The sequence below is a fragment of the Eucalyptus grandis genome, chromosome 6 (assembly GCF_016545825.1).
Source record: "Eucalyptus grandis isolate ANBG69807.140 chromosome 6, ASM1654582v1, whole genome shotgun sequence".
Classification (NCBI taxonomy): Eukaryota; Viridiplantae; Streptophyta; class Magnoliopsida; order Myrtales; family Myrtaceae; genus Eucalyptus; species Eucalyptus grandis.
In genome coordinates this window covers 34891763-34916970 of record NC_052617.1, presented here as the reverse complement: position 1 = coordinate 34916970, position 25208 = coordinate 34891763, and the positions used below count along the sequence as shown (strand labels likewise).

General features: G+C 41.7%; 2 protein-coding genes across 2 annotated transcripts; both read right to left on the bottom strand.

The window, feature by feature from the left end:
* Window positions 1-19338: 19338 nt before the first annotated feature.
* LOC104451892 (MDIS1-interacting receptor like kinase 2) lies at window positions 19339-23120 on the bottom strand. Its single transcript, XM_039315258.1, has 2 exons — window positions 20252-23120; window positions 19339-19919 (listed from the first exon to the last, which is right to left on the bottom strand). Exons 1-2 carry the CDS (start codon window positions 21147-21149, stop codon window positions 19723-19725), a joined length of 1095 nt encoding a protein of 364 aa, XP_039171192.1. The 5' UTR covers window positions 21150-23120; the 3' UTR covers window positions 19339-19722.
* A 332-nt stretch (window positions 23121-23452) lies between these two features.
* Window positions 23453-24534, bottom strand: LOC120294439 (probable leucine-rich repeat receptor-like protein kinase At1g35710). The gene has a single exon (XM_039314520.1). It carries the CDS (start codon window positions 24491-24493, stop codon window positions 23453-23455), a length of 1041 nt encoding a protein of 346 aa, XP_039170454.1. The 5' UTR covers window positions 24494-24534.
* Between the last annotated feature and the right edge of the window lie 674 nt (window positions 24535-25208).

Sequence of the window (25208 nt, the reverse complement as noted above, 5' to 3'; positions counted from 1 at the left end):
TATCAAACCAAACACTTCAATTACAAATTTACTGTTAATCCTAGGAAGTTTAGTGATTACAAGCCCTTGCACCGGCAACTTCCAACCAACCAACAAAAACCAATAGTGGGTCAGGGTTAACCTAAACTTCACTAACGCTAGGCCAATATCTAGTCTCCAAAGGGACCCCCAAACTGAGCATGACGGTTCTCCATACTACGAGCCTGAAAAATATTAAACAATAATAGGGTGAGATATAAATATATCAGCGAGTCAACAACCTAAGCCTCAACTAGGACGCTAATTCGTCTTAAAGGCAGCCTAAACATGCAACATTATATCGACGATATATCAATAGCAAAGCAATTCTTGCTTTGCCTTAACTATAAACATGGTCCAGCAATCGATCCCAAAGACAAATATTAAAGCCATCAAATAACTTGTAGGCATCCTTACCTTGCCTTGGCACATCTTGCACATTAGTTAATCACATATGCCTCATGCGACTCATATATATTTCCATGCCATACATGTGCAAGTCATAACATCACTCTCAAACTATGCATTAGCACTCATGCATTTTGCACACACGGCGTCTCAAGAATATCATGGCATCCCACACTACCATGCTATTCTGGAGACCATGATTTCAGATTATTACGATCCATCGGGCCACAGCCACCATAAGGGTTGGCGGTCTTCCGGCATGATGTGGCGCCCCTCGAAGGCCCCCGATCCGTTAGGGTTGGCGATCTCATCCTAAAAGTCTGATACTCTAATACCAAAGGATTTCGATAATCCATGACTTCTGGGGGTTTATATCTTTTTCATTGGTCCCTACGCAAATATGGCGGAAACGCATCCAACAACTCCTTTTAATATATTCATAACGATGCACACATTAAGCATGTTTTTAAATAATTGCGGAACACTTTTATTTACATAAACTAGATGGACATCACTTGTTGGTACACCAAAATGCCATAGTTTTCTATACTCGGCTACACTTCAAAAGTTACCCAACATTTCTAACAGTTGTATACATAAAATCCATCGATCAGTGTTGGCGTCCAAAAATTTCTTCCTCTGCTGACCTTATCTCGCGATCACACCCATCTGTCTAATCCATCTGCTGGTGGTGGTGGCAGCAGCCCCAATGTTCGTCCATTCCGACGGACAAATACTGTAATGTACTCCTGGAGTATAGGGCCGGCGGGAGGACCAATATCGAACACCACTATCACTCGTACCTGTACAAAAATGACAGCCCTCACACCTCAGGGTGGTGATGCTCCGAGCGTTCCCATTGTAAGTCAATTGGGACTCCATAAAATGTGCCAGGAGGTACAGGTAGCAGAGGCATATTGTCTAGTTTGAAATGTTAGTCCCCAAAAGAGATGAGTACAATTACCCAGCAGCTAAAGATCTATTAAGCTATATCATGCAGAGCCATCACTATCTAATTTCATGTAAGGTAGACAAAGCATGTAATCAAGAAATGAGTATGCATCAGATCAACGGAACTTTTCAAAGTAATCACAAGTGCAATTTCAAAACCAAAACACATCATTTCAGTCACACGGGTCCCAATTATAAGGCCAAACTATTATAACACGTCCCATTCAGTGTCACACAATTTTGTCCCATAATTAGGCGCAACTCATTAGAATCATTAGTTTTAGAATTTAGTTTACTTTTCCATTTCCCTATGTCTATCTCATAGGACTAGTGTTTGCATCCCTTTGGGCATTCGCACCCAACCTAGCATTGCAAAAGCCTCCGGTTTTCAATCACTAGGCACCCAGAGCGTGTTACGACACACCTCTTAGGCATCTCGCACCTCACCTAGCATCACGAGGAATCTCCAAGGCTCGCCATGTGAATGGTTACCCTTACCCTCCGGAATCATAGCTCCGGGCATCCCGACACTCCCGGGGTACCTCTGGGGCTTTGCGGACCCCAGGCATCCAAAGGCATGGACCCTACGATCCTATGGGCAACTTGACTCCCGGGGCTTCGTCGACCCGAGGGTCCAATAGCATCAATCACAGTATAGCAGGCAAATCAATGCAACAACAGTAGACTTTAAAACATATGTCAAATTTCATATCGATGAAATCAATTCACAAAAATCAGCAGCATAATATCAATCCCACAAGTCCACTTCCACGGTTAACCCTCCAAAGTATTTCGAAATTCACATGTAAATTCTCGAGCCGCACTTGCGCCTCACGGCCATAATTGAAAGGATTTATCAAAACCGTAAGTAATTTGAAATTGACACATTGACAAATCTAAATCTCACTCCCGACTTCAAGGTTTTCAAAGTGGTTCACGTAAAAGTTCAAGATTTCGAGGGCACCTAACATTTTTCTTTCTTTTTTTGAAACATCCGTGAGCGGCGCCTCGATACATAAAAATTTCAATACAAATCGAGAGGTTTTCCAAAACAGTTTATAAACAGAATTTTCAAGCATTACAAATGCTAAAATCGATGTATAGTCGGAGTCAAAAATCGCATATATTTATGAAAACCACAAGGTTTCCCTCAATCATCTAGCCCCAAACAGATTCGGTCATTCCATATACCACCATTCAACGCCAAATTCATGCAATTCAGTCTAACAATGCAATTCCTCAGACAACAACAGCACTGCACTATATAGATTAGTAGACTTCAACTTACCTCAGGTCCTACAGCGTCGACGGCAAGTAAAACTGGAAGCTTGCGGCCACGGACAGGGCTCGGCGACGGCAAATGCGAGCGGCATCAACAGTGGCAGCGCACGCGAACCGACAGAGGGGCGACCTCCTCTTTTCCCTCACTTTTGCTTGCTGTTCTCACTCTCGCTCACTCTATCCTCTCGCTCGCTCGCTGCGCTCTCTCTCGCGCTCGGACTTTCTCTCTCTTGCTCACATTTACGAGCGTTTTGTTCTTCACTTAATTGACTAACTTAATCAATGCATGCAGGTTGCGGTGGCTGTACGAGAAGAAGACAGATGGGGAGGGCGTGGCTTCCGTTCGGTCGAGCTCCACGGCTCCGCTGGCGGCACCACTTCCGCGCGTCCACGGTGATTTCATTTGTTGACTTTCCTAGTCAACAAAGGAGGTGGCAACAAGGGGCATCGACGGCTGGGGGAGGAGTGGACTGACACTTGCCTCCCCATGCACGGACGTGACTCTTTCTTTCGGTCAACATCTCCATTTAGTTGACTCAGATGCTGCTGCCGCACGCCACCTCGCATGCTACATGCGAACGTGGCCTTTGTTGGCCGGTCGAAGCAACTCACGGTTGCTTCCTTCGGTCAACAATTCTCTCAATTGTTGACCGTCCAAGGCGTGGACGTGGCTGCCGTGCGATACTTCTCAGTCAACATTTCCTTTCTTCTGTTGACTACAAAAGAGATGTGGGCATGGGCTGCATGGGTCAATACATTCACTCTTGTTGATCATCAAATGGAGGGACATGCATGGTCTTTCATGCATGGTCTAATTTCTCCCAAAGATTTGACCCTTAATTTCTGCATGTGCATGGGCAAAAATGAAGTCTCTCGACTCCTTCGCCTAGGGTACATACCCAATGGGAAACGGCTAAAGTTCAACTGATAGATAGCTTGTTGATACTCCCGTCGACCCGTTACGAGCCATTACTTATTCGAGGGTTGTCAAAATTTCCGGATGCCACACATGACCAAGCATCGTCCCCCCATCGGGCACGACAACGTCTAGAATCCCTGCCTAGATGGCATTCCATAAAGGAGTATCGGTCCGGCCTCAACCGCGACTCGGCATCCGGTCCCCCGCCGGGCATTTGATGAACATCGGGGATCGCCCCCAAACTTCAGTTGCGTGACGGGTTCAATTAAGTGACCACTCAAGCACACCAACACTCAAGCCAATTTTATCTTTCATCAATTAGCCTAGTATAAAAGAGTTCGTGCTCAAATAACAAATCTCGAAAAATCTTTACACTTAAAATTCTGGTAAAATAATCACATATAGTCATGTAATTAAAATCAACCCGCCAAATTTTGCATGCTTTCGTTTTAAAACCCCATTGCCCCATTTAGCACATATAACATGGCGTCCAAACATGGCGCCTCAAAGTTTGCCATTTTCTTATAAGAAAAACCTTCTTTGAAAATAACATTTAAAACTTATGATTTGGGTAATCAACATCATGGCATAATAAGCTCAAACAATACGAATTATGCATAAATTCATCCTATAAATTTGTGGCACCCCTTGAGGCGGCTCCGATCCGCTTGGGTTGCCACAGGTCGCTTACCTACTTACCCTTTCACTTGTCCTAATAACATTCCACTCTGACACCATTTCAATTGCAGCGGGTCCATAAATCCTGGAGGGGGGGTTTGTACCATTTCAATCAGTCCTAGCACAGATCATATAACGGAAGCATACTTATCATCTCCCTAACCCATACATAACCAAACAATACAATGCAATACACACAAACTACAAACTTTCATATATATATACATCTTAGGGTCGAATCACTTTTATTTACATACTAAGATGGATTTCACAAGTCGGTATGACAAAAGGGCCAAGACTATAACTAAGCTTGGCTAAACTAAAAAAGAACCTGACTATACATCAAACATGTACATCTATCCATCAGCTAGTGTCGGCCATCCCAAAAAGTGGTAACCTCCACCAGTCACATGCTCCTATCACACCCATCCTAGTGCATCGGCCGGTGGCAGCGGCAGCATCCCCATCATCCTCCCATCTCGGCGAACATGGACAGACAAAAACTCTTGTACTACAGGGCCATCAGGCAAGCCCACGTCGTACATGACCAAAACACGGAGGTGGATAAACACCAAACCATGAACATCGAAGCAAGGGTGCTCCGTGCACTTGACCTCGACATCAAACGGTAATCCATAAAACGTACCACGCGTGATAGGTGCTAGAGGCATAGCTCAATCTGAAATGTTGGTCTCTAAATGGGTGAGTACAACCACTCAACAATAAAGATCCATCAAACTACACAATGCATCAAGCAAGACAATCAAGATATCACGAGTAAAGCACATATCATCCATGCTATCAAGCATATATCACCATGCAGTTGTGCATATAACACCATGCAGTCATGCATATCTTACCATGTCATCGTGCATGTACCACACCATACAATCATACTTGTATTTCCATGAGGTTTATTCTATGCCATATGCACATACATGCTCATGATTCATATCATCCATGCTATCAAGCATACATCACCATACATCACCATGAGATCCATTCATGCCTTCATGATCGCATTTTCAATATCAAATAGCATCAATTTACTTTCATCAGCAGATTATGCATCATGCCATATGCATATACCCATGCACATGATTCAATTTCAATTCTTATATTTCACAAAGATCTCATCATTTTTCTTCCAGGGACCAATGTTTGCATCCCTCAATTTATCGCTCGCACCCAACCTGGCATCGCGAGAAGCCTTTAACACAAACCTCCGGGCATCCGGCACAAACCTCTGGGCATCTCGCATCCCAACTAGCATCACGAGGAATCCCCTGCCACAAACCTCCAACGCTTCCGGAATTATGTACCGCCATACTACCAGGCATTCCCCCTGGACATTACGTACCGTATACTACCGGGCATCTCAAAACTCCCGAGGACCTCCGGCACAAACCTCCAGGCATCTCGAAACTCCCGAGGCATCGTCGGCTCACACCTCCGACGGTCTCGTTATTATCACAATATATAATCTCATATATGTCTCATTTTCATCATGGCATTTGATGCAACAATATCAAAGGTCTAAACCATCTTTTGATGTCACATGATATACCCAACATCACCGTATATGCAGCATATATAACCACTCAAGACATCATATTCGTAGAGCAGTCCATTTATTCTTGAAAATACAGCAAATTTCGGATAAAGCAGAATGCGCTTCTTTAATAAAAATTCTGGAAAAATTAGTAAAAGATCTCAATAAATTCTGAAAATTTGACACGATGTAAAAAAGATCTAGAGGAAGATATTTCATGAAGAACACTATATCAAGAAAGTTCCACATCAATCACATAAGTTCATACATCACAGAAAAAGAAATTCCAGCACTACTTCTTGCACAGTTTCGGGAATAATTTCGATTAAGCACTCAAATGAACTCCAAAAATTCTGAGATTTTAACATGTTATAGTTGAGATCTAGGGGTAAAAGTCTCATGAAGAAATAGAAGTCAAATTACTTCTAGATTAAAATATATAATGTTTTTAATTCTCCCTAACTCTCGGTTCACTGTCCAGATTCATCATTTTCAAAGAAAATCGTTTCCCCCGATCACTACTTGTCCGTTTAGCCTCAAATTTTAGTATGTTTCTCCTCAAGATGTCGTCTACAACTCTTATTAAGAACACAAGATCAAAGTCGGACTGGGTACTTGCACAAAATTCACAGAATCAGAATAGATCATCATAACAGTTTCCAGATCTAGCTTCATCAAAGAAAAATAATTTCACCGACCTATACTTGTTCGTTTCCTCTCAATTTTTAGTATGTTAATCTTCAAGAAGTCCTCTACAGTTTTCATCAAAAAGTTGAAGTCAGATTCCAACTAGAACATCTCATGCAACTCTCGAAATCACCAAAAGTCAGACTGTTTTTCCAGAAATAGAATACTAGGCTAGAACACAACTCCTATAACTTCAAAATTTCTCACTTCAACCACATCCGAAATTCACAATTCATCACACACAAACACAGCAAGCAAATGGTAGATCAATGGACACTACTTGCCTCTAATCCAAGCAAAAACACAGCAAGCAAACGGCAGGGCAAGGCAGCTCAACAGCGGGACTCGGCAGGACGCACGGCAGCGAACGACCTTCCTCTTCCTTTTTTCTCTTCCTCTCTTCCTCTCTTTCTCTCCTTCTCTCGCACGATAGCTCTCTCTCTCTCCCTCTTGGACGGTAACCCTCTCTTCCAATCCGCCTCTCCTATCTTTTCTTCCCTTCATCATTAGCAATCATTTGATTTTGCATTGCTAATGCCACTTGGCTCTAAAGGAAAAACACTTGTCAAGCTTCTCTTGTCACTTGGGGATTTACATGCAGGTTGATGGGCCTTCCTTTTGGGCCGGGCCTCTCCATCCATCCCTCTCTTCCCTTGGTCGATGGCAGCCCTTCCTCCTTTGGGCTTCTTGGGCCGGTCGAATGGTGGGGCTATGGGCTGGTTTGGTCCTTAAATATCCAACCCACCATCATTCCTAATAATCCACCTTAATTTCCTACTTATATAAATACCTAATTGGAATTCATAAAACCATAAAACTTGCAACATAAATTAATAAATTCCAGCCTTTAAATCACATAGCCAATAATGTAATTTTTCCATCAAATAATTATCCATTAAAAGCATGGCCTTAACTTATTGCAAATCATGGATCAAATAGCTACAACATAACTTGATGGTACTTCCATCACCTATCCATGGCTCATAGCACATCTAGAGGTTATCATGAAATTCTAGGATGCCACAAAATCAAGTACAAAACACATAAAAATCATCACTTATCACCTTATCACAATAGCCTATCAACCTTCAACCGATAGCTTATCGCCTATTTAGTGATAGCTTATCGCTCATTTTCCGATAGCTTATCACCCCTTTGGTGATAGCTTATCACCAATTTCTCGATAACTTATCATCCCTTCGGTGATAGCTTATCACCTATTCTTGATAACCTACCCACTTATCACCTATTACGAAAACCTATCAAGTTTACTTATCACCTATTGTGATAACCTATCAAGTTCACTTATCACCTATCGTGATAACCTATCAACTAAGCCATACTAACTACCATTAGCCTTAATCTAAACTACCCATATACACAATTAACACCCTAATAAAATATTATAAAGTTAACTTATGGTTTTACGGCGATGGCGAGCTAACGGCAATGGCGGCACGATGGTGACAAGAACGTGGAGCTCATGGTTCGAACAGTGGCAGCAGTGGCTTGAGCTCACAACCAAGGAAGCTTGATGGCTTGGTTGTGGTCTGGCGGCGATGGTGGCTCACGACTTGAGGGAAGACGAACGGCAAGGTGGCATGGTACGACGACATAGGGCAACAAACCGAGAGAGAAAGAGAGAGGAATGGGTATGAGATGTGAGAGAGAGAGATGAAGGAAAATTCGTCCAAATGGAGGGGTAGAGAGAGTGTGTGAAAGAAATGATGGAAAAAGAGGAAAACTTGGGGGCAGAAGTTGGTTATTTAATGCCCCTTGACTTAATGTCCTAACTTAGGGAGCAATAACACATCTTGGCCCTCAATTCCAACTTGGGGAGTAAGGGCAGATCTCAACTGCACAATTGCCTAAACTTGGGGAGCACACAATTGACTAAACTTGGGGAGCAAGAAGCAATCCTGGCCATCCAATAGTCTAAGCTTGGGGAGCAAGGGTTGATCTTAACCATGCAATTGCTTAGGCTCATCCTCCAAGCTTGGGCGTGTGGTGCTTCTCCTTCAATGTACATAACAGTTTCGAGCAACTTTTGAAAAAATGTCATTATCTTATCAAACAGATTCGAAAAATTATGAAAATTTAATTTTTTATATAGAAGACCTTAAATAACATTTTTTATGAAGGAAACCAAGCCCAATTCATTTTTTTTTTATAAAGAACAGAAAATCACCAAAGACAACCCAACATTTCGTCCGTCGGACAGATTCAATGACCGCAGAAGAAAATTCATTTCGACATCCAAATATTCATAAAACACTTTGAAATTTTACTATATTGTAGACATAGATGTCCTATATAACTTTTGTGAAGGTAGAATTTTCAGATTCCAAAGGGAAGATTTTATAAAAAAAAAAATTAAGAAGACAAATAGGTCATTGTTTTTACTGCACTAGACAGTTTTCACACGGTGAAAGATTAGGCTCTTGTATCAACTATTTCACATTAGAAAAATCTGAAATTAAATTAAGTTATACATCAAGATGTTTTGAACTACTTTTATGAAGGAAGTTTCTCCAAATTTGAACCAAAAGAAGTTCTATAAAATCGAAAAACAGTGAGGGTCCAGGAATTTCGAAAACTGGAATCAAATTAAAATTTAGGAAACCAAAGGTGGCAAGTCTTCTTGCAAGACCAAAATATTTGTCTCTTGTAATCATGGCTTCTAGAGGGCATTAATGAATCAAGACTCTAAAGGCAAGCCTAAAATAAGGCTTCTAGAGGCTAGGTTACTATTCATGCACACTATTCATTAGGGCTTGGGTTTGGGATTGACAAACTTGGACTTGGGCTTAACTCATCCAATTTGGGCCTTTAATTTGGGCGTGAGCCCATTGGGCCTTCGCTTGGCCCGGCTCCCTTTCCAACTTCCAATTCTCGACCTACTAATCCTTGTCCAAAGATTAAGGCTTACTGATAAATTGAAAGATAAATGTGGCGACGTTTGATAGGTTGATCTTGGAATCCTTGAAAGTTTGATACCCAAAATCGGATTAAAATCCATGGTTGAAATCGATCAAATGCAACTTTAATACAACCTAAACTATTGAATGGCTTTAAGAGGTTTTCATGCATTTGACTCACGGTCAATAATTTTCGATCCACATTTGTGCCTTTTTAAATCATGAATAACCCTCAATTATCATGTAATCGCGAGGAATTAATTACTCACCCTGAATACAAGATCAATAGAAAATCGATTTACTGTCGTTTGCAGCAAGCATCGTAATCATGCAAAATCACTCGCAATTCGACCACGTACCTCTGTCGAATCGATTTATATCCATTCACTAATTGACTTGTAACAATGTAGTATTGTCCTTTGTTGATCTTTATGGTCGAGCAGTCCATCTTTGATTGAATTCTTTAGTCATTTGCGTTTTAATCATTTGTGGCCTCTCCCAATAGATTAGTTAACTCATGAGTGATCAAATCAGAGTAAATTCTACTATCAGTACATTGATGAAATAACTATTTCATATATCTCGAGAATGGTCGAATTTCAAGATATGACATGGGTGAGAGCTGGCGACCCCCGCTGACCAGAGGCGAGTGCTCGTTGGCCTTCACGAGGGATGGGAGAGGGCAACGGGAAAGGGCAGTAACCCTCTCCTAGATTTGGGGGTGCTAGGTGGCGAGGTTTGAGGGCCTTAGGTGAGGGTTGCCAGGGCGACACGAGGACCAGCGACTCTAGCCCAAATGGGGGTGAGGGCAGGCGACCCTCGCCTAGATTTGGGAGAGAGTCACCACCCTCTCCCATCTCTAGCGAGGGCTAGCAAGCCCTTGCCTCCAGTTAGCCAGGGTCACCGACCTTCGTCCAGGTGCCGATGATCCTGTTGGTGTCATCGCGCCGGCCCACTTGCGGGCGGGGGCGGCGGCCCCTGTGTTTTCCCTTTTATTTATTTTTTAAAAGTTTTAGTTTTATTTAGTTTTTTTTTTGGTAAATGGTAAATATATATTAACTTTTGAACCAAAGAGTTACACAAATGTATAGCAAAAGACCCTGGCACCAAGGCTTATACTCATAAGACAACTAGTCAAGAGAGTGGAAGATTGCCGAGGAAAGGGGGGGGAAGGAGCTGCAGAAAGAGGAACGAAAGAACATCAGCTAGAACCAGGCTAAACAGCAGCCAAAAAAGAAGAGAAGGGGAAAGACGAAGGCACCTGCGCAGGGGAGAAGGAATACAACCAGAAAATTGAAAAACAGCGAGCTAGGGACACCATGGAAGCATCCAAAGCTGAAGAGACCGGACGCCGCATCACGCAAGGGGAATATCTTGGAAGCACCGAAGATAGCTAGCAACCAGTGTCGAGCAGAAAGCGAACAGCCAACGAAGAGGAACCCTCCGGGGGAAAAGCGGAGAAGGAGGGAGGGTGTCCTTAGAAAACTTGCCGAGATGAACTACAAAGAAAACCAACCAGAATCTTAGAGGCACTGACTAGTAAAAGGTAACGCCTTAGTCAAAGATCGAGGGATGGATACCCCAATTGAGTTGTAGTCTTCTGTTATGGGTTGTATCCGGGACCTTCGAAAAGGTAAAGGCTTTATCCTTGATAGCCTTGTGAAGATGTTCCTTTAAAGCCGGGAGGAATAAGGTTCGGTTGCGGAAGATGATGTTATTCCTCTCCTTCCAAATAGCATAAGGCGGCAAAGCCAAATCGAGCCACCGATTGATAGAAGCTAGTGTCGAAGAGATGCTTGATAACCCAATCTAAGTTATCCTTCCACGTAGAATTCCGCCATGGCAGATTACATTTATTCGCCCAAAATGCACCAAGTCTACCCGTAACCGAACATCCGAAGAACAAATGATCAACAGAGTCGGGTCTAGAGGAATAGAACACACAGGAGGAAATTGGAATTCTCTCATAAGCAAACAGAATTACCTGGGTTGGTAATCGGTTGCGAGTGATCAACCATAAGTGGGTTTGATAACGCGGGGGAAGGACCAAGGCACAAGTTGACCCCTCGCCCTTAGAAGCGTCCAAGCAGAAGCCGTCGTAAACACCCCTGAAGAATGGCCAAGCCATAGGAGTCGGTCATCATTGTCGTTGAGGTTTGGGAGAGGATCATCCCAATCCATAATGGCTGCCGAGACTGCAGAGGGAAGGGGGAGGGCAGTAATACTAGCAGCAACAGAAGCAAGTTGAGGGATGCCAGAATAGTATATGTTCGATCTGTAAAAAGCTTATAGAGCGGCTCCCGGTGATGCCAATGATCGAACCAAAAGGATGTAGATTATCCATTGCCTATGCGCCACATAAATTGATGCTAAATTAAGTCTAGAAGGCCTAGCAGTTTTTTCCAAGACCAAGAGCATATAATAGGCCTAGGAATGACCCAAAAATTCTTATGCTTGATGAAGTTGGAATGGATCCATAGTTTTATTTAGTTTGTTTTTCACAAAAATAGAAAAAATAAAGAAAAAAAGACAATTTAAAAAGACAAAATTACCATTCACAATTAGCGAGTTCATGTCCTTATGTGAGACTAATATGGTCACCTTATGTCATTATTTGAAACAAAGTCCATTTCGAGCCCTTATTTAAGAAAAATGAGAGCATTTCGAGCCCTTATTTGAAATAATGTCCACTTCATATCATTATTTTAGAAAAAAAAAGGGGCATTTCAAGTCTTTATTTGGAATCTTCCCTTTTTATTTTGAATAGATAAATTTAACTTTTCTTTAATAAGTTCAAACTTATGCTTAAGTTTATAAAAAATAATAAAATAAAATAGACCCAAATTTGTAATATAAGATGGGAATAGTATAAAAATCATAGGTAAAATAGTAAAATAAAATAAAATAAATGCCTAATCTTAACTATTAATAGAATATATATATATATATATATATATATATTCATTTTTGAAGTTTGAAATTTTAGAAACCAAAACATATAAAGGTGGCCTAATGGAGGGCTCGCCCCGCCCATGTTTTTCTCTTGGGCGGGCTTGTTGCATTGGCAATAGACATAAAAATAAGAAATAAGTGTATTAGAAAATCTAAAATTTATCATCAACAATGAAATTAAGTTTTAAAACTTTCAAAAATGCAATCAAAACCTAAAACTTGTCAAATTGATACAATTAAGTCACTTTTACATCTGTCTTTGGCAAACAAAATGTGGCGATGTCATCTTTTATATTGCTTTCTCTTTCTTCCGTGGTCGTCATATTAATGAAGAGAAATATAATGACCACAACAATGCTGTTTGTGATATCCAGAATTTTTAGTATTGTTTTCTATTAAATTAATCGGGCATTTCATTGACGTGTCTATAGGGTTGTTCTCAGAGCTGATCACTCTCGAGATAACTAGACTAGCTGGGTATGCCATTAAAGAATATTAAGGCAATAGACTTGAGAATTCGACCAGGAAGCGGCTTCTCGACCGTGTTCATCTTTAGAGGTCATTACTGCACAGTTAAAGATCGAATTGAGATCAGAGATAGGTCGGTTCGACTGAGATGTGTGGCCGATCGTGGGTGACTCCACTAAATTGGAAAATTCTCGTCGATCGGCACTAATTTGATTTTCTGTCGTTTTGGTACCCTGTGTTGGTAGTCGAGCCCTTGAGATGTTCACGACAATTGAGAGTCGCCAATGTGTCGAGTGGGTTCATTGTGGCTTGAAGAAAATCGACCACGAGTCAATTGCCCTAAAAAGTTCTGAAAACTACGCGGTAGTCTAGGTCACACTAAAAGCACGCCGGAGTGAAATTAACCGTCGATTTGAGTCAGATTTCAGAAATCGAAAGTTCAGTGATGTCACAAGCTGTTTTAAGAACATCAACTCTGCCTCAAAAGATTTTTCGGAGATTCAGGAATTTTTATGGAAAACTATTTCGGACGTCGCGGAAATTTGGCGGAAATTCAGATTGGCTAAATTGATGGAAAATTGGGCTTTCGGGTTGAGCCTTTATGTGTCGGGGATTTATAGAAAATCACTTGGGATTTTTCTACATTGAGATTGGACCTCAATTTGGGAAATTGAGCAAGAAAATTTAGTTTATTTGAGTGAAATTCGAAATTGAAAAGGGGTAGAAATTGAGGCTTGATTTGGATAATTAAGTGGATATTAGTCTAGAAAGTAAAAAGGGAACACTAGGATATTTTTGAGAGCTATTGGGGGACAAGCATTTAAGAGAAGAGATGTTGTGTTGATCTTTTCTTTGGCTTGTGGAACACGCACAAACGGCTGGCCTCCATCTTCTCACGCTCGGCAACCCTCCCATCCGCTCATTATTCCTGCTTTAGTTTTAATATCTCTACCGTGCGAAGCAATCCCCATCACTCACCTCTCTCCATCTCCGTTACTTCTCTTCCTCAACCGAAGCCCACACACTCCACTCACGCCAGCTACGAGATCTTCAATTTAAGCTGCTCCTCGCCACTTGTCCATGTCCTGTGGATCTTCAGTCAATAGCAGCAGAGTTTCTCCCATTCGGTTGACCCTGCAACACCAGCGAAGATCCCTGCTGCAACTCCACGATCATTTGCCGCTTCTTCCGTCCGTCCATGATCGAAGCCGCACGTCACCGAGCCATCTTCCCTCGCGTCTTCAGCCCATCTCAGCCGTGCGATTGGTCAACTGCAGCGCTCATTGAAGACCATCAAAACTGTCTTCTCTCGTTCGCTTTTCTAGCAACGTGTTTTCGGCCCATGTTCCACGAAGCTGCTCCATCTCCGCACGTTCGCGCCACTTGTCCAAGCACCGCGGTTCTTCGGTCAACAGCAGCAAGTTTCCTCCCATTTTGTTGACCACCGAGCGAAGCCGAAGCAGCCCTGTCCACGTGGTCTTCAGCTGTTGCTTCATGCGGCCTCGACGTCCAACTTCAGCATCCATCGGTCTCGCCTGCCACTTGTCTTCAACGTCATCGCCCTTGGTCGATCTTCAGCAACGAGCTGCTTCTTCGAGTATTCCGCTAGACCGGTCAACTCCAGCAACCCATCCGAAGACCAAGCCCTGCAGCAAGCCCAGCCCGTGAGCTTCAGTCCTTGGACCACCGAAGCCGCAAGTCCAGCCCAGCGAATTCCAAGCCCAATCGTCCGTGTATCTTCAGCCCATCTGCAGAGGCATTTCTAGCCCAGCATAAATTAGATTAGAAGCCCAGTAATTTCAGTCTTTTGGGCCCAGCAAAGACAGGCCCAATTCAGTTTTATTCCAAACCCATTTTCAGCTATTGTAGTCTTCAAGCCCAGTTTTTGAAGCCCAATCGCAGCTAGGCCCAAGTCCAAGAGCAAGCCCATTCCAGTGCAAGAACAAATCTCATTTGGGCTGAGATTTGTTGGGCCAAGTCCAAGGCCCGGTCCAAGTCCGCCGGTGTCGTCGAAAGTTCTATTTCGGCCGCCGTTGCGTCGCCGTTGCGGTGATTCGGTCTCCGCTTTTGTCAAGTGAGTTTTACTCACTAATGCTTTATTAGTTTGCTAATTATGTCTTAGGGTTGGTTAGATTTAATTACATGCACTTAGGTGGTTAGATTAGGTTAGAACAATTAATTTAGTGACTTAATGATGCATGTTAGGTGGTTAGACCTAGCTATTAGCAAGTAGAAATGTTTGGTTATTTATTGAATGCATCTCGGGATTTTTCCCGACCCGTTTCGGGCTCCAATCAGGCAATATGGGCCTAAATTGGATTTTTAATATTTATTTATTTAATTTTCGAAATTAATTATTTAATTAATTATTTTTCCGGAAATTCAATCGGGATGGCCGGTGACCGGAATTTCGTGCTGATTGTCGTGGTGCAGCCCATTTATTTATTTGAGCTCTACGTTGTGTGGAATTGAATTTATTGTGGAATTTTAGGAATTGTCCTAAATTGTTTGTTATTGAATATTTGATTGGTAATGGCCAAGCATGGGTATATAGCGCCAATACATTGATGGGCTATATAGTAGGGAGAATGGTGAGACCAATCATGTACGATATTATTGGACAAACGTGGTTCGGTGATTGGAAGTATCATTTGGCGAAAACGGCGCCTTAAAGAACGCACGTAAATGACTTATAGACAAACGTGGTTCGGTGGTTATGGGAATATCACTTGTGAAAACGGCGCCTTAAAGAACGCATGATGTTGTCTATAGCTGATGTCACCTTGGCGAAAACGGCGCCCTTGAAAGGACACGTGGTTCGGTGATCAAGGTTATCACTGGTGAAAACGGCGCCTTAGGGCCTGTTTGGCAACTTGCCCAACAGTGCCAGATTCTGATTTTTTGTTCCCAGAATCAGTTTGGGACGAGAATCGCGTTTGGTAAATTTTTTGTTCCCCGGAACAAATTTGTCCCGGGAACAATTTTGGACAAGATTTGAGAATAAAAAAAAAATTTGATTCTACGTCCGAGAATCAGAAAAAGAATCAAAACAATAAAACCTTGTTTTCTCTTTCAACATCTCGGTTGCCATTCGCCATCGCCCGCCGCCGTCGCGCCGTCCGCCGCCGCCGCCGCCGCCCGCCGCCGCCGCCGGTCCGCCGCCGGCCGCCGGTCAGCGAGATCGCGGAGGCTCGCCGAGGCCGGGGCGAGGTCGGCGAGCTCGCGGAGGCAAGCCCGGCCACCGGCGAGGCTCGGCCTCGCCGGATCTGGCGAGGCCCGGCCTCGCCGGTGGCCGAGCCGGCCTCGCCCGGAAGACCGGCGAGGCCGCCCGGCCACCGACGGGGTTGGGCAAGCCTCGCCGGTGGCCGGGCGAGCCTCGCCGGCCATCGGCGAGGCTCGCCCGGCCATCGGCGCCGGTGGCCCGGGCCGCCGAGGCCGGGCGAGGCCAGCCTCGCCGGCGAGGCTCGGCCTCGCCCGCGAGGCGAGGCCCGAGCGAGGGCGGGCGAGCCTCGCCCAGCTGCCCGGCGAGGCTCGGCCGACGAAGGCCGACCTCGCCGAGGGTTGGCGGCGCTCCGGTGAGCGTCGCCGGCCCTCGTCGGCGATCGCCGGTCCGGCGACCGGCCAAATGAAGAAGAAGAAGAATAGGAAAAAAGGGAAAAAAAAAAAGAAAAAGAAAAAAAAAAAAAAAAGGAAAAAAAGAAATTATTTAAAAAATTTAAAAAAAGAAATTATTTAAAATTTATTTAAAAATCAAAAGAAATTAATTTGGAACAGAATCAATTAATACGGTACCAAACGCAATTCTATTCAAGAATCAAAAATTTTGAACGGTTACCAAACACGTGTTTTTACTCGAATCGGTTCAGGAAAGTAATCAAAAAGAATCGGTTCGTCGGAATCAGCTCCGGGAACAGAATCGTTACCAAACGCGCCCTTAAAGAACACACGGTGTCGGTGATCGGTATGTCATTGGCGAAACCGACGCCCGAGAAACACATGTGATTTGGTGAATGAGTGCACCACTGAGAAAGCGTGGTATGAGTGGGAATGACCTAGAGAGGGTCTAATTGACATGTAATCGACTTAGTCGATTGACCAGTGCTTGATCGGATGTCGTGAATTGTTTGAATGTATGTGTTTAACCTTGAATTGCAGGTTGGGCGAGGCTAAGGTAAGTCCTCGACTCGTGTTGTGCTTAGGCAACCGTATGGCATATTAGTTTACTAATCGAGTTGTAGGGGGTAGGACTCGCTGAGACGTGGTCTCATTGGTTATTGAATAACCATTTCAGGACCCTGAGGAAAAGCTGAGGAGGAAGAACCTGAAGGGGAGAAAGTATTTTGAAGTAGAAGATGATCCAGAGAGGGATCTTGAGTACAACCCAGATGTGGATTGAGATCCCATCCCTTTTGTGCACCCTGTCTTAGTGTAGATAGGCGTGAGACTTTTATGTTGTAAATAGTATTGTAAATATACTATGAGTGGTGATGTTAATGAAAGTGTGGTTGTGAATTTCAATATGAAAAATATGGCCTACTTTCCTATCCCATTGTTTTATTGTCTGGGGATTTATAACTGCTTCCGCATGTGCTTAATAACTAGAAAGGGTCGGCGATACATAGTCCTGGGATATCGCATTCTAAAATCGACCAAGTAGAAGGATGTGCGCGCGTCCGAGGATCGGGGCGTGACACTGTTTGCATCCTAGTCTTAAACGAGAAGTAGATTACAAAGTAATAAAAGCTGTTGATATCCGATTTTTAATTTACAATTCAAGCGTTCAGTTTTAGTAAAAATGCAAACAATAATAAAAAATAGATAAATAATAAAAATTGCAGTTATAAAAGGTGATAAAAAGAGGGAAGAACTTCCACAAATTAGTTTCAGTCGAGGCCCGTTCAAACCTCAGGACATTTTTTACTCCTTTATCCTGTACTCGACAGAAGAGAGAAATTTAGAGCCAGTGTTGATGATTCGGGTCTGAATTTTTGCTGATTTGATATTGTTGAATCGAAACATTGCTTTAGCGTTGCGTATAGGACCCTCATCTGACACACTCACCATATGTTCGATGAAATGTCTCTGAGAGGTGCACGTGAGATCATACCTGCTTTGGTTTAATCCGGGGACAGACTAGTGCAGTTTGTTTGTTAGTTGTTACTGATTGATCCGTTAGTCATCAAACATGATTTCGTGGAATTTCACCTGCCAACCGAGAGTGACACAAATATTTTTGTTCTATTTCCCGGTCTGCTTGTCACGGTGGTAAAAAATGGATCACTGATGGGCATATGGATTTGCTTGGATGGCCTGAGTTGATCCCTCGAGTTCTTTTTTTTCTTTTAGGTCGAAGTATTGATCCCTCGAGTTATTCGTGTTAGTTTGTCTCTCTAAACTATGTATCGTCTATCTCCATAGCCATTGAGTTGCTGGTGGTAGTTCGATGATGGCCAACGAAGTGGCCGCGGTGGAGTTCAACTCGATCTTTGAATGTATTGATTTAGTTGAAGATTTGTTGGTTATTTAGTTGTTTTGATTCTTAAGCTTGACATAAGATTAAGATCTGTGAACGATGAACTTAGCAGAAGGGAAAAACAAACAAAAAAAGGAGAAGAGAGAGAGAGAGAGAGAGAGAGAGAGAGAGAGAGAGAGAGAGAGAGAGAGAGAGAGAGAGAGAGAAATAATAATAATAATAATAATAATAATAATAATAATAATAATATAAAAATGGAGAAAAACATATTAATAAAATGGCCTCAAGTTGAATGTAAGTAAATTTGGGTTTGATTTGGTTTTAGGCAGTTTGGGCTTGATTTAGTTTAGAAGAGTTTGGGCTGAGTTTGATTTTTAGTGGGTTGGGTTTAACTCAATTAAAAGAGCCGGGTATAAGAGCCCAATGTCCAAGGCCTAGAACACGCGATGTGCAAGTAAAATCCACATTCGGACCGGGTCCAAGGGCCCGACTCGTATACTCTTTTATTATAATGTATAAAAATATATAAAATAAATAAAACGAATTGGAAAATAGTTGGAAAATAGTTAGAAAAGTAAGTCTTGACTAGGTTGTTAGATCTTGGTATTCGATTTAGTTTAGTTTCATTAAGTTAGTATACGTATAGTTTAGGGATTTTAATTGATATCTTTGGTTTAGTTTAGGTTTACGTAGATTAATCTCTTAGAAAAGAAATATAATTCAATTTGGATTTAACTTATGGGGATTGCTGTCCAGGGCTCGTTATATATTATTTTTTTATTAACTCATATCGGGTTCTTTTACTACATATTATCTTTTACTCGTTCTTTTAAATTGATTATAGATCTTTTATATTACTTTCGTACTGCGGTGTGCTTGTTCTAGTTCAATGGTTACGTTTCATTTCAGGACATAATAAGTCACTCTTTGAAAAATGTAAAGTTGCCTACCTAATTGATCTAAGCAAATCATACTCTAATCTGCATTTGAGTTTTTCTTTCATTTATGACTTTGGTAGACATTCATAAAGTCTGATGCCAGCTTATACCAATTGTGCTCTAGCAACTTTTGAGTGTATCACCTTTTCTTTGCGATTATACATTACAAGAAAGAAGTATTGTGACAAGCAAATGGTAGTGATTCCTAAGTGTTTCGGAGTAATTAATGAAATATTGCAACGATTTATAATAAGATAAATATAATACGAGAGACAGCTTGCTAAAATATCTCAATAAGTGAAGCATGTAGGACCAACTAGTTCTTCCAATTTGGTGTCCTCCGGTGTGGTCAACACGATTGAGCTATGTGTCAACATCGCTCGAGAAACTTGTTGCATGCTCAAACGATACTCTGGTTTGGGACTTAAGCACGAAAATGCCATCTTTGTCACAAATGCAATTTCCCCTAGCACATCACCTTATGGGTATGGAATTCTTTGATCTAAAACTTCTTTCAGTGGCCAAGAGTCTGTTGAATGGCGCGAGGATGATGAAGATGAGGACATAAGAGATGATATGAGATTTCCCGGATGTCTTCCCATGATTACTTCCAATGTCATCACTCCGAAGCTATAAACATCGCATTTTTCGTTCACTTCCATAGTGTACGCAAGTTCTACATAGAGAAAAGACCATAATCTTTCTAGCTTTTATACAGTATCCATGCTCCATCAATCTAAGCTGATTTTGTATAAATCAAATCTACTATAAATCAATGCATACTCCAAATCCCATTTGGTTATTAAAATTTTCATTTATTTAGGGGAAAGTTTCAGTTTATTAACTGATGGGTCTAAATCTCGTTGACCTTCAAACCGTGTGAATAATTTTGAATTTCCCGTTAGGTAATTAGACTTTAAAAGCAAGGCACGTAAGTATGATGATCTTGCATAGCATTTTCATATCTATAAAATGAAGTGGGTGAGATTTAGGAAGAAACCAACTTACCTGGAGCTACATATCCAAAGGTGCCTGCAAAGGAAGTCCAATTGGATGAATAAGGTTTTAGAACCTTCGCCGTGCCAAAATCAGAGACATGAGCTTCGTATTCTTCATCCAGTAAAATGTTCTTGCTTGATATATCACGATGAATTATAGGAGGAGAGCATTCATGGTGCATGTAGCACAAAGCATTAGCCACACCTTTAACCACATTCACTCTCTTGTTCCAGTCAAATGTTGTTATCCTCTCTTCATTATTTAATACATCCTTCAAGCTACCACATTCCAAGAATTCATACACCAGAAATGAATGTTGAGAACTCAAGCAAAAGCCATAGAGCTTGATGATATTGCGGTGCCGAGCTTCAGTCAAAGCATGAATCTCCCTTTCAAATGCTTTTCGAGTGGCAATTTCAACGTCCACTACTTCCTTAAGTTTCTTTACAGCAACAGTCTCACTTGTTTGCAATTGGGCCTTGTAAACACTCCCGTGTCCTCCCACACCGATGCAATATTTGGCATCAAACTCCTCCGTAGCTTCAAGAATGTTCTCATAGGCCATCTTTCCATCAAAGCTCAATATTGCCCATGGGTTTTCATTGCTTCCATTAGTCAAACTAGCCTCTGTTTTCCTTACTCTTCGGCATACGATACTTGAAGCTCCCACGATAAGAAGCAAAGAGAGTAAGCAACCAAAAGTGGGAATCAAAATTAGGATGAACTTTTTGCTTTTGTTTTTGCCTTTCGACGTTGTTGTTGTACAAGGACTAAGAGTAGCAATAACTCCACACAAGCCTTTGTTTCCTCTCACAACTTCAATTGTAGCATTATGAAATGCTAGAATGTTTGGTAAGGCACCCTCTAGATCATTGTACGATATGTCAACATATGTCAAGCTTGCCATGCCATCAAAGCTCGATGCAATGGAACCTGAAAGCTGATTGTGTGAGAGATTGAGTGTTTCCAATTTTTGCAATAACCCAAGTTGTCTAGGTATTTCTCCCGTGAGCAAATTTTGACTTAGATCGAGGAGTTGAAGAGATTGAAGCTTGCTAATCTCAGTGGGAATGCTTCTTTCAAGACTATTTCTACTTAAATTCAAAATTTGAAGCTTCCAACACTCACCAAGTTGTCTAGGAATTGAGCCACTTAGGTTATTTCCGGCCACGTTAATTTTTGACAGATCAAACAATGTTCCGAGTTCTTGAGGTATGTAACCTACAAGATGATTGTCATAGAGTGAAAGCTCAAAAAGAAACTTCAGTTTTCCTAGGTCTTTTGGAATTTCCCCAACAAGACTATTTGAAGAGAGGTCAAGTGCATGCAATTTGGTAATGTTGCCAAGCTCAGAGGGTATCCCGCCTGAGATTAGTGTTGGAGATTTTCAGGCTTGTCAAATTGCTATATTCACCCAGTCTATGTGGTAGCTCACCGTAAAGTTCATTGTTGCTGAACTCAAGATAATCTAAGTGAGGGTATGTGCCAAGACCCTCAGATATATCTCCCTTGAGCCGGTTGTTTTGGAGCCTAACTCTATGCAAACTTGTGCAGTTTTTGAGGCCTCGCGGAATTGGACCGGTGAGGTGATTCTCATCCGCGGAAAATCTCTGAAGAACTCCACCGTTGCAAATATCTTGTGGCAATTCACCAACAAAATTGTTGTCGGCCAGCTGTAGGCTTGTGAGCTTGCTTAAATTACCTATAGTATTTGGAATTGAGCCAGAGAGGCTGTTATTTAGAAGCACGAGATCAGAGAGAAATCCGAGCATTCCTAGTTCTTCAGGGATAGGGCCAGACAACTTATTTTGGTCAAGTTCAAGGCTATATAGAGTGCTCATATTCCCTATGGAGGATGGGATGTGACCTGTTAAATCGTTAGTTGGCAGTTGAAATTGATAGAGGTATCTCATTCCTCCAACTTCCGAAGGTATGGAGCCAGAAAGCTGGTTTTTAGAGAGGGAAAGAATTGTCATTTTACTCAAATTTCCTAAAGTTGTAGGGATGGATCCATTGAGATAATTGGAAGATAAGTCAAGTTGATAGAGAGACCCCAACCTTCCTATTTCTTTTGGAATGGATCCGACAAGTTGATTTTCAAGAAGCATTAACTCCCCCAAGCTACTCATGTTTCCGATGGAAGAAGGAATAGGGCCAGACAACTTATTTGGGCCAAGTTCAAGGCTATATAGAGTGCTCATATTCCCTATGGAGGATGGGATGTGACCTGTTAAATCGTTAGTTGACAGTTGAAAATGATAGAGGTATCTCATTCCTCCAACTTCCGAAGGTATGGAGCCAGAAAGCTGGTTTTTAAAGAGGTAAAGAAATGTCATTTTACTCAAATTTCCTAAAGTTGTAGGGATGGATCCATTGAGATAATTGGAAGATAAGTCAAGTTGATTGAGAGACCCCAACCTTCCTATTTCTTTTGGAATGGATCCGACAAGTTGATTTTTAAGAAGCAATAACTCCCCCAAGCTACTCATGTTTCCGATGGAAGAAGGAATAGGACCGGCAATGTTGTTCTCATGTATGTGGAGAGTATGGAGAGACTTCAGCCTCCCTATTTCTTTAGGGATGAAACTAGAAAGGTTATTAGCCGCAAGGAACAAATAAGTCAAGTTGCTCAAACTAACAATCTCATCGGGAATTGGGCCGGTCAAATTATTACCAGAAAGAGCAAGATGTTGTACAGGTAGCATTCCTATTTCTTTAGGAATGAAACCAGAAAGCTGGTTTTCAGAGAGGGAAAGAATTGTCATTTTACTCAAATTTCCTAAAGTTGTAGGGATGGATCCATTGAGATAATTGGAAGATAAGTCAAGTTGATAGAGAGACCCCAACCTTCCTATTTCTTTTGGAATGGATCCGACAAGTTGATTTTCAAGAAGCATTAACTCCCCAAGCTACTCATGTTTCCGATGGAAGAAGGAATAGGGCCAGACAACTTATTTGGGCCAAGTTCAAGGCTATATAGAGTGCTCATATTCCCTATGGAGGATGGGATGTGACCTGTTAAATTGTTAGTTGACAATTGAAAATGATAGAGGTATCTCATTCCTCCAACTTCCGAAGGTATGGAGCCAGAAAGCTGGTTTTTAAAGAGGTAAAGAAATGTCATTTTACTCAAATTTCCTAAAGTTGTAGGGATGGATCCATTGAGATAATTGGAAGATAAGTCAAGTTGATTGAGAGACCCCAACCTTCCTATTTCTTTTGGAATGGATCCGACAAGTTGATTTTTAAGAAGCAATAACTCCCCAAGCTACTCATGTTTCCGATGGAAGAAGGAATAGGACCGGCAATGCTGTTCTCATGTATGTGGAGAGTATGGAGAGACTTCAGCCTCCCTATTTCTTTAGGGATGAAACCAGAAAGGTTATTAGCCGCAAGGAACAAATAAGTCAAGTTGCTCAAACTAACTATCTCATCGGGAATTGGGCCGGTCAAATCATTACCAGAAAGAGCAAGATGTTGTACAGGTAGCATTCCTATTTCTTTAGGAATGGAACCAGAAAGCTTGTTATTTTGAAAGCGTAGTAACGTCAATTTGCTCAAGCCAAATATCTCAATGGGAATTGGGCCAGTCAAATTATTATCACTAAGATCAAGATATTGTACAGGTAGCATTCCTATTTCTTTAGGAATGGAACCAGAAAGCTTGTTATTTTGAAAGCGTAGTAACGTCAATTTGCTCAAGCCAAATATCTCAATGGGAATTGGGCCAGTCAAATTATTATCACTAAGATCAAGATATTGTAAAGATCGCAATGACCCAAGTTCAATTGGAATGTTTCCCGAAAGGTTATTTTGAAATAACTCCAGACGAATAAGCTTGGAAAGATGGCCAATGCTCAGAGGGATGTTCCCGAAGAGATTATTGTAGGGAAGGCTAAGAGTGACCAAGTTGGGCAAATGGGAGAAATTGAGAGAATGAAGCGTACCGCGTATGGCAGAAAATGAAAGGTTCAAGCTCACAACGCTCCCCAGAGGATCACAATCGATTCCGCGCCATGAGCAAGGGCTGGTTCCATTCCATGAAGACAAATTATAGCGACTCTCGCTGTCTAACTTAGACTTCCATGTTAGGAGTGCCTCCACTTCCTCATTTACCGTATAGTTACTAGCATCAGTAAGGGCCACCAGAGAAGAGCTTCGAGATGAAGCAAGACAAGACATTTGTTGCGGGAATATGAGAAGAAGGTAAGCGAGGAACAACATTGAGAATTGTTTCTGAGACGAGGCCATGAGAGGTTTGAGGTTTTTTGGGGTGGGCTTTTCTTCGTTTCTAGGTGCGTATGTGTTATAATGGACTAACTATAACCCACGTATTTATAAAAGAATCGACACCATCAAGTCAACAAACAAGTCAATGATCGCTGTTTCTCAGTGAATGAGAGAAAATATCAAATTTCTTTTCTGGGAGATATTACACAAAACTCTCTTGAAATTTGAGAGGTAATACATATTTTTCCCTAAATTATCAAATATTATGCAATTACTTTATGAATTCTAATTTGTTACAGTCGCTATTTCCTTTATATTTTTCAGTAATATGCGCAATGGACATTGTATATTTAATATGTATGGCCCTTTATTTGCAAAGACTTATAAGTCTTTGGTAGAGTAAGGATTGGGATATAAGTCCACAAAGCGAGAACTTAATACTGCAGAAATATAATCCCAACCTGCTTTAATAAATAATGAATCCGTTGCCAAAAAAGCATGAAATTCAACAAATGCACAACGAAGTCTTATTTTCGGTTTCCTCTTTCTTTTCCAAAAATACTAATGAGTGGTTTGAGTTATATTTTCTCTTTGTTTTCGTGTAGAGATCGTTATCAGACATCATCAAGAAAAATATATTTTGGCGTGGTGTGTTATAGGCTCAATTGGGTAAATCTTACCTGATCATAAGATGATCACCATTACATGTTTTTGGTTGAAAATGTAATTAACATGG

What these genes read in the sequence shown, in the direction of transcription:
- LOC120294439 (XM_039314520.1), bottom strand. Translation starts at nt 24,493, where the DNA reads ATGGCCTCGTCTCAGAAACAATTCTCAATGTTGTTCCTCGCTTACCTT.
- LOC104451892 (XM_039315258.1), bottom strand. Translation starts at nt 21,149, where the DNA reads ATGGCAAGCTTGACATATGTTGACATATCGTACAATGATCTAGAGGGT. An exon ending in CTTTGGATATGTAGCTCCAG is followed by an intron (nt 19,920 to 20,251) that starts GTAAGTTGGTTT and finishes TTCTCTATGTAG; the next exon opens with AACTTGCGTACACTATGGAA.